This window comes from Diadema antillarum, unplaced genomic scaffold, assembly GCF_040938485.1.
Source record: "Diadema antillarum isolate AM-2024a unplaced genomic scaffold, OU_Dant_1.0 scf00000028, whole genome shotgun sequence".
Classification (NCBI taxonomy): Eukaryota; Metazoa; Echinodermata; class Echinoidea; order Diadematoida; family Diadematidae; genus Diadema; species Diadema antillarum.
The window spans coordinates 1,374,037-1,384,434 of record NW_027270917.1 but is presented as its reverse complement, the minus strand read 5'-3'; the positions used below and the strand labels follow the sequence as shown (position 1 = coordinate 1,384,434).

General features: G+C 40.0%; 1 protein-coding gene across 1 annotated transcript; it reads left to right on the top strand.

Moving 5' to 3' along the window:
- Positions 1-332: 332 nt before the first annotated feature.
- Positions 333-9,580, top strand: LOC139736578 (avidin-like). The gene is made up of 6 exons (XM_071647327.1): positions 333-480; positions 5,147-5,317; positions 5,659-5,695; positions 7,190-7,312; positions 7,962-8,166; positions 8,794-9,580. The coding sequence occupies exons 1-6, from the start codon at positions 472-474 to the stop codon at positions 8,945-8,947; spliced, it is 699 nt and encodes a 232-aa protein (XP_071503428.1). The 5' UTR covers positions 333-471; the 3' UTR covers positions 8,948-9,580.
- The last annotated feature ends 818 nt before the right edge of the window (positions 9,581-10,398 follow it).

Sequence of the window (10,398 nt, the reverse complement as noted above, 5' to 3'; positions counted from 1 at the left end):
CACAGTTCGTCAGTGCTACTCTGAGGTGCCTGTTTTCTTAGAAGGTTGATCGTAAATGCAGCAATGTTAATACAGGCCAAGTCCAAAGTCACGCCCCCCTCCCCCCCCCCCCCCCCCCCCCATTGGTTCTAATACCCCCGGACAATACCCCCCGCGGCCTTTGTCATACGAGACAAGCTTTGCCCCGAGGTCCCCGTGTGATCGCGAGAAGCACTGTTTGGCATCCGTTCAATCGTGCTATGTGTCGAGAGTTGAAGTACAAATACCGATGAACGATAACACAGACGCCCGATTAACATACAATGCTCATTTAGTTCCTGTCCCAAGTGCAAATTAGGCCCATTGTATTTGCAACCATCGGTATCGCAGCTGGTCCACACTCTACCGGTGGAGCTTTGACAGTGTTTCAGCTTTTTACCTGTGAAGTACAGAGCGCGCTTGTAGAAAGCTCCAATTCTGAAATCAATCCAGATGAATCGGGTAAGTTTTTCTCCTTACTTTATACCTTTTGAACATCTCCCTTCTCAGTGTTACGATTATTTTTGATATAACAATACTACAACACCAACGGTTGGCTTGGATAAGCGATCATACTTGATCTTATTATCTTCGTATGGATAGTCAGTAAGTTGTTCACACGTTCTATACTCAAAAGACCTATGATAATACTACGTGCAACATCTTTGCATAATGATGGGATATATTCCTGCCTTACACCGCCGTTTTCTGTATGTTTTTGTTCTTTTTTAGTTGTCTAGATTTCCCGAACCCTGCCTTTCATTTGCCAACGCATGATGCCTATATCATCATGATGTCGCATGGTAGTATCCTAAGCTATATATTCTCGTAATAGTGTGCCAAATTATCTTTTATAATACGGGGCTAATGAAGTATCCCACTTCTTTAATTGACTAGAAAATACGTCGGTCAAAGTTGGTATAGTCACTCGACAAAACGTTGCGCAATTTATGATTTGTTCGAAAAGCATGTCAACTGACCTCCAAATGCCCAGTGAAGGAGAATCTTTATTACATCAATAAATCTCGTCCTAACATCTGATTTGATTGTATGACGAGGTACAAAGGGCAACCGAATAATCAGCTTCCCGGGTATATGTGATTGTTTATCAATCTTTAAACTGTAAATCGCAGATAACTGCTCAAGAGGATGTCGATAAGAAATCAGCGCTTCAAAGGGACAATTTTTTCTGCCATCCTTCAATGTAAACTGGGAGAAAAGGCCAAGGTTATGCGATCATATAACGTAGTTAACAGTAAGCAACATAAAGACGTGAGCGTATTTGATTGCACCGAGTTCCTTTGAACTCTGCCGAAGTTGACTTCGGCTTATGCTAAGGTATTGTTCCTATATGAACAAACGTTCGACGACATTCTGATCATCGAACAATAGTACTATTTTGCCTGCTCCCATAACGAGTAAATAAGCTAGCATATATCACTTTATGGCTCTCGATCATTACTTTTTTTTTACTGCTATACGTTGCTGCACTTTTTGTTCATTATTGAGAGATAGCAAAGGGATATACACATGTATGTTTAATAGTTTCAATCTGCAATGGCTATGAATGCTGTGATGTTGTGATGTTTTATTTGTTTGACTTCGAGTTGATAATGTTGTTTTTATCTGTCTGATTGTTTTGTGGGACATCGTCAATTATATGTTGGGGTTGTTTTGTAGCTCCACAGTATTGCAACCATTGAAACTGCATAATTAATAATGATTCCGACTACCAGAACTAGACCAGGGACCTGGGATAGCTATGTGCTCTTCTTTTCCCTGACTTCCTCTTACACAACACACATATACATGTACTTGTAATGCTTGTCATGAAGTTGTAACCCTGGTTCTAACAGGGAGCTATTAGTACAGCCTCAAGGCTAGCTCCGTGCAGGGAGGGGGTCTCTTCCCACCTCCCTGCTCCGTGCCTGTTCTAAGTTCAAGGAGCACGTTGAGATGGTTCAGTCTACTACGTTCTGCACCAAGTCCAAAAGCCCATTGTGGTTTAACTATACTATAGTTTTGATGGAACGCGCTCACTTCAATGTGGTCTATGTGAGGTCAACAAAAGCTTGTCTTTTGACCCTAACCTTACAATTTCAGTCTGTACTTGCGTAGTTAATCACTCCTTTTCTTTGACACTTGCTAAGCGCATCTCGCAGTAAGAGAGGACGTAACAAAAGATCAGTCTATGTGGAGACTGTGCAGACTTATATACCATGGGAAGATTTAAGTAAACGGTATAGTGCTCATGTTGTGATCAGAACAAAACGCACTGCTGGAGTTATAACAAGTCTTGAGTAGCTTACGTCTCATCTATTTCGCCATGATAGTGGTACTTAAGTCACGTTTTCTGCGAAAATTATTGTATCAATTACTCTAAACCTGTGTCAAGGCTATCGCCGATGCAAACATCACCCAACACAATTTTATAATGAATCATACAACACCTCCTGTATTCGTGCTACTGGGTGTTTTTACCCGACGAATTTTACGCAAGCGAGATTCGATTCATTCGTGACATATCTATAAAGCATTGTAGTTTATAGAGGTATATAGATTGGCACGCACTCAAATTCTTATGATACTTGACAAAGTTTCAATAATCGATCGCTTATACTGATCTTACTGCTTATTTTCAAATCATTTTTTTCTTTAAATGGGAAGTTTTCTTTTTTATCGGTAAAAATAAACATTACACAGCCAGGAGAATGAACATTCAAAACCTGATATAGTTGCCTTTTTCCCGACATCTTACCTCATCCACTCTCGAACTCCCCAACTTCCGTAAGTTCCTCAATTCTTGATCCTTTGATGCAGTCAATGTTCCGGTATATAAGCTGTTCTTACTTCAACTGGGTTCATAATATACTTTCATGAAAAAATTCCCCGTTTGTCGATATATTTCAAAGGGAAAATAATAATTTAAAGCTGGGATCCAATCCTCTTTTTTATTCGAGTTTTCCCATTTGTCACCAATTTAGACGACTCGCGCAGGCCGCTGCTGCTGCTGTATTGCCATTATAGTCCTCATATGATAGAACCGTCGAAATTCTGTTGTGTGCCTTTGCTCTTATACCTCGGCAATTCCTCCTTTCGTCCACTTCCTGATGGCAGACACACTCTCTCTCTCTTTTCTTTTGTTTTTAAAATTACTTTCTAATTGCTGGTTCTTGACATAGGAAACTTTTGCAGATTTATAGTCTTGATCCTTCTGATTTTATATTCCTTTTTTTTTGCGGATATTCTCCCCTATTATCAGGGAGTAGACAATATTTGAACCAGTGAGAATGAACATGTAAAAACGAAATGTTTCGTCACAAGCGAGTTAACCCTATTCTTGTCAATTTGAGATATTTGCGATTAAAACTGCTAAGAACAAAAAAAAAATAAGAAGAGAATATGTGACATCTTTGTTCATATATATGTATAATTTCAAGAATGTTTTTGTTCTGCAACAAGTGAGGTATCATCGGATACTGTAGTTATTTTGTTCTGTCTGATGGTGGCCTTACTTTAAAATTTTCAAAATGGCGTTGAACCCGTTTTGCATGCGATCAAACTTTTTAACCCTTTGAGTGCTCTGAGTGCTGATTGGCACAGAAAACCCCATAGCATTGTGCACACTGTCCAAAGTCCCTGGCACAGGAAGGGTTAAATGTGAGCACCCCCCGCCCTCCCCCTTCATTCGAAGTCATAGCGTGCATGGGATTGTGTAGAACAGTATATACAAGTTCGTTGAGAGGTGGCTGCTTTTAAGAACTGGTAGTTGACACTTGATGTCCATTTATGGCGGCATTAGATCTATGATAAAGGGCCGTGAAAAAAGGAAAAAACCTTTAAAAAATGATACATAGAGCGTCAGTCTATTTAGAGTGTATCAGGGCAATTACCCCCGGCTAAACACTTGTTGGTGATAAGATTAGAGTAAAGATTAGGGTTGGGATTAGGTTTAGGGTTAAGATTAGGTTTAGGATTAAGGTTAGGGTCAGGGGAAGGGTATGGGGTTATTGCCCAGGGGGTAGTTGCCCTAGACCCGTCTACAGATATTCAAAGTCGATCAGACTTACGGATAAAAGAGTTAAGATTTGACGCATATTAGTCAGTTAGTGATATAGCGAAGAGGGAATAATTATTATGATGGTTTTATCCTACACCACACTTCCGACTGTTTGCTACGTTACAATATTTTTGATGTCGTGACCTCCGACTGTTTTGCATTGCAACAAATTTCTTCGTACACTGACATTTTCACCCGTGAACCTTTTTTTTTTTAAAACATTTCAATGTTGATGAAAGATACCGGTGTGTGAAACATGCAACACATGGCTGTGGTAGGTTTGTGAACGGTAAAATTGCAATAGTCTATACCTATACGTTCGAATCCTGCTCGAGTGTGTACGCCCATGATTTTTTTTTTTTAAATCATGGCTACTACCAAAACACTGATCAATTCAGTGCTTATTTACGTCGATGTAGGGCAATTTGTCAATCAGTTGCAATGAAAACATCTCGACGAAAGAATGTCATGAATTTGAATAATTACGCAGTACCCGCTGCATGCTATAACATACCTGTATAAGGATTAGAACCAACATTTGCTGTCGGGCGGAAGCTCGGTGGTCCAGTGGAGACGACGCCTGTCCGGAGATCAAGAGGTTGAAGTTTCGAATCCTGCTCGAGTGTGTACGCCCTTGATTTTTTTTATCATGGCTACTACTAAAATGCTAATCAATTCAGTGCTTATTTACGTCGATGTAGGGCAATTTGTCAATCAGCTGCAATAGTAGTAGTAGCAGTAGTAGTAACAATAATAATGATGATAATAATAATAATGATAATAATAATAATGATAATAATAATGATAATGATAATAACAATAATAATTATACTAGTAATGGTATTAGTATAATCGTTATAGTCATAATTAACACACAGTTGGTAACAATGTAATAGCATAAGAATAGCTGTTGTGATATGTACTAGTATTTCCTTTCTGGTGGGACGGGGGTGGGTCTGTGTTTAGGTCATGTTCTATCGGGGATGTACCAAGGAGTTACCACACACACCTTGGATGTACGAACCGTGACGTTATCGCTCTCGCTGTTCGATCTCTTTGCATTTCCAGATCATGCTGAACTGGACACTGCTGCTGGTCGGGCTCGTCTTCGGCTCGAGCGGCTTTGTCACCACTCCTCGTAACTCCGAGGACAACCACCATCCCCACCACCACCGCCACCACGGACATCGTGGTGGCCAGGATGTCGGCGTTGCCTTCCAGGAGACCGTCGTCTATCAGGTACGAGGAGATGACTTTTACACGTACTGAACCCATATGCAATTTAACACTCGTAAGAAAAATGGGTTCAACTTTGCACCTTTTGCCCGTGACACATGGAACTGTAGCACCTTTTCGGGTGCAGCTTTGCACCTTCCAGACCAGTGAGCACCTACAAATCTTAACATAGATCCATTCATGGGATTTTATCTAAAAGAAGGCATAGCATAAAAAAGTCCGTTCAATCAAATATATTCTCCCGGATACTATAGAGGAAGTGCATATTTTACTCATTCTTTTCTAAATCAAGAGAAGTAAATATACCTGTAGTTACCACAACAAATTCATATATTCCATTTCAGATACCAGAGGATAACGGTCAAGTCGAAGGAGTGGCAAGTAAGAAATCAACCCTTTGTGTTTCAGAGACAATATTCCATGCAAAGTGTGTACAACGCTATTGGGGTTTCAGGTGCACGTCACGAGTTCGACACCCACGAATCATACAGCCGAGTCACACAGCCCACGAGTCATACAGTCCACAATTAGTTACACAGCACAGGAGTCATGCAACCATTGAGTTCGACACTAGAAAAAAGATGGTCCATGAGTCCGACACTAAGCAAAGGAGGCCCATGAGTTCGACACTAAACGAGCAAGGCCCTGCCACGAGACCGATACATTAAGCCCCGTGATGGAACGTCGAACTCGTGATCCACTTTTTCCATTATGTTGTGTTGAACTCAATTTTTAATTTTTATTTATTCATTTATTTATGTATGTATCTGTTATTATTTTTTTTATCTATTTTTAGCTTAGTGTCGAACTCGTGGGTTTTGTTTGCCTAGTGTCAGACTCATGGGGTTTTTGTTTTAGTGTCGAACTCATGGACTGAGTAACTCGTAGGCTGTATGACTCGTGGGTGTCGGTCTCGTGGGATGACCCCGGGGTTTTCTTTGCTAATTGGCATTCTAAGCACATACAAAAAAGAGTTCAAGTGAAAACATAGTTCTGGTAAGGGTTTGAGAACCCGTCTTGCACCATTTCATATTTGCTTGCAATATATTGAAAGAGTCTACCAAGAAACTTACCTGGCTGGCGCGATTTGCCGGGATGATGCGTTGTTTCGGAGTATTTTGAGATCAAAAGTAAAAGTCGGTATTTATTCCAGAAGGATCCAGGTTTACTCGCTCTCATGGACAACTCGGCCCTATTTCAGACAATTTATACGCAGTTCATGATCGTCATATTCTAAGTGAGGCCGAGTTGTGTCCGAGTTAGCCTGACCCCGATCGGGAAAGTTCTGAGATGCGAAGATTTTTGGTTAATATTTCGCATTTGCGTTGTTACCCAACGAATATCTTGTTATTACAGCGTTATTCCACACATTTCTTGGGCATACGTGTACATTTTGGAGCGAAAATTGACAATTTTTTCAGGTGTACCAGAACTATGTTTTGCCTTTAAGCGTCGTTTGGATGAGCTTTCTTTTTTAGCATTCCTGCCAGTGATTTCTCATAACATAAAATGTCATGTTTTGTACAGTACAATGAGAAGTTTTTAGACGATGAAATCATAAATCATATTCTAATCTATGACTGAAAGCAATATTATTGTTATTTCATAGAATTCGGATCCGTGAAAAAAAAAGCGTTCCGTTCAAATATAATCGAAATTCAATTGGAATACCATTCATCGTTGGATTTTTTTAATTTACCTTTATTTGTGTGTGTGTGGAGGGGGGGGGAGGGGTTGTTTTTAGTTTTTACAGGGAGAAGCCAGTTTCAAATACGAATTTATCTCGTGTGGTGGAAACAACACATCAGTCATTTGAAGAAAGTTACGCAGATTTTCATTGTGTGTGTGTGTTTTTTTATTTATTTCTTAACAAAGCCTGCAATGTCAGTGGCACATGGTATAACGGGCATGGTTCTGAGATGATCATCGAAATTGAGCCGTCTGGTCACGTGACTGGAGAATTCAGGACTGCCGTTGAGCGTAAACTTGGAGCAGCTGGTAATATTCAGTGACCGTTATGTTGGCTAAGATCTTTGCTTTATTTTAAAATTGATTTCATAAGAGACGTTATAGAGATGTCACGGGGGAAAGCGTTGAAAGGCATCACATCAATGCAATGTCGAATTAAAATCTGTAATGTTTGATGATGAAAACGTATGTTTGAATAATGGTTACAGACAGGTTAAAGAGCTATTTGAGCTATTCAGCTCACTTTTTAGTTCGCGGGCAATTCTTACCGTATTTAGCGTACAAAATACTTCATTCATGAGGATTATGTAGTAACATTTTCCCTTTACTTTAAGCTAGACATTTTGATGTTCTTTCTGTTATCACGTGCTCTGTTTTAATGATTCAGAATTTATTTCGTCTGTTCGTGGTCCAAAAACAGCATAATTGCGCCTTCGTTGAACGGCAACAGAGTACCGGTGTATCAACTAATTCCAAATAAAAATACCATTCTCGAATATAGAATTAACAATATGAAGAAGAAAAAAATAACAACGTTACGACCATTTCCAGTCATTTCGTGAGCATAATGGTACAATAAGGTACCCCCGGTATGGCAAGCTGTTATTAATCGTAGCATTGTCAGTAGATTCGTATTGAAAATTGGGTAATAACATTGCTTCCTTTATTGCCAATGAAGGGACCATCCCTGGCCGAATTACAGGCTGGACGTCCGCCGACAGATCTCGAAAGACGGTCAGTTTCTCCGTCCTGTGGAACGGCGGCACGTCGGTCACCGCCTGGACTGGTCTCTGTCACGTCTGCAACGGCGTCGAGGTCATGAAGACCACGTGGATTCTGACCAGTGACGTGGACAGCTGCGGTGACCACTGGTCTTCTAACAGGTACGTAACACGTAAACGTACTTTTCCTTTTGCCAATTATCGCTACACTCTTTTGGCTATCATCGTTCCCGCACAGACAATTACTGCTAAAATATAGGTCTGGACGTTGAACGTCGATTAGACGTTTGTAATATTGTGACGGTTGACCTACAAAAGACTCCATCCTATAATATCGATGGCGAAACTATCAACGTAAAATCCCAAATCAGTCGGCGAGTTTGTATAGATATAGATTTTAGGATAAAGGATGAAATTACCTTTATTTTGTCATGTAATATGAAAACAGTGGCTAAGTATAGGTGGCAGTGGATTCAGTCTTGGTCTCGAGAACATTTTGCAAAGTTAGCTGGAAATTTGAACGGACCTAACCCAGAGTAAATTGAGAAAGATTAGAAGAAAGAGAGAGAGAGAGGGGGGGCAAGGGGGCAAGACAAGGCACCCCCCCTAAACACACACACACACACACACACACACACACACAAACAAACACACACACACTGATATAGAGGGAGACAGAGAAAGGACATTAACATCAGGCAGACACGCTGTTCTAAGAAACTTTTTTGTTTGTGCAAGTTCATACTCTGAGCTAGTCTTCTTCTTGTATTCTTCCTGCGTCCATCACAGAATCGGTCAGGACGACTTCACGCGTATGGAGCAGGCCCCAGGCCCCCGTCGCCATCTGGGTATCCACACACCATCCGACTTCGCCGCCCAAGCCCGCCCCCGCACCCAGCAGCCTGACGAAGGTGTACTGTCTCAACTGAGGCAGGATAACTAGAGGGTCTGTCTGTCTAGTCTAGTCTAGGCAATCACGACCGAACGATGGCGGCGCTGTATCTTTTATCTCTCAACAAAATTTCTTCTTAAAGTGCTCAGAATTTGTTGTGTATTACCAACTATAAAGTGTGAAGTATGTGCCCTCGTACTCATTATCAAAACGTTGCTGTAGAGCAGAACTCTTCCGATCACAAAATGAAGCCTTGTGTTAAGATTGATATTAATCACGCATTGCGAATTTACTTCTTTGCTTTAATATGGCAAGGATCTTTTCCATAGTTTGGCAGGTATGATTCCAGACAGGATGCAGCGTCGTATTGCATCCACACCATCAACAATTCCGTTGTGCTGTTTTAGTTTGATTCAGCGTACTTTAACACTTCAATGGTATACACGCAACATGGCTAGGTTCTACTCATGGTTCAACATTTTTTCCAAGCCAAGACTAGGTTATACACACGACATAAAAGTCCACGTTGAAACGTATCATGCGAAAGGATCCATCTTCACGCATTCTTAAAGTCATTTGAGGGGTTTCATAGCAAATTCAGATCGATGAACGAATTAACTAATTTTGTCAATCAGTTGCATAATTTCATATTTGGCAACCTGGAAGACAGCAATGATGCACTAAACGAATCATACATTAAGGTTTTATGCAAAAACTGATTTAAAAACAAAAAGTATTTGATTGAAAAAAACACATACACCGTATTGTTGAGATTTCACGGCATTTTATTGTTCATGGTGTATATATATATTTTCTATTATATGAAGTTCAAATGATTTCTCCCATATTTACAAGAAAATCGATATGATGTCAGTTAAAATTCATTTTATTATGCTCGACTTTCTTGTCTACTAGACCGCAATTAAAACCCCAAATGGACAATGAAATTAGCGTTTGACAATTTACTAATTTTAAGCATGATCAAATTCACAGCGGAATATAAATCTCCTTGTCATAGTTAATACAACTGAAAAGAAAAAGAACAAAAACGCAGTGTGAAAACTAAAGGTGATTCATAGTTCATTTGTTTTACTGTCTTTCCATCTGCTAAAACATCCTGTGAATGTCGATTTTTATTTTCTGAATATATATTTTCTTGCACCTTCACCCAATTTACAAAATTTCATCGTTGAAGAACTCATGCAAACGATCATGCTTTGTCGCAGTGGAGTCAAGAAATGTAGGATTATGTAACCACGTGGATTCCAAGGCGGGAGTAATCGTATTACGTTAACCAATGTACGCAGACATCCCTATTACTAAACAATGCTTCAATTTCATAAATATGATATATCATGAACAACGGCAAGGGTTGCAGCAAAATTCATTAATAAAATTCAAACTGACAACAAGGCAGTATCCTGTTTCGTGCATTATGCTTTTACAGTCGTGAAATAGGGGCCTACAATAGTTCTCATATCTATCAATGAATTTTGTGCTTT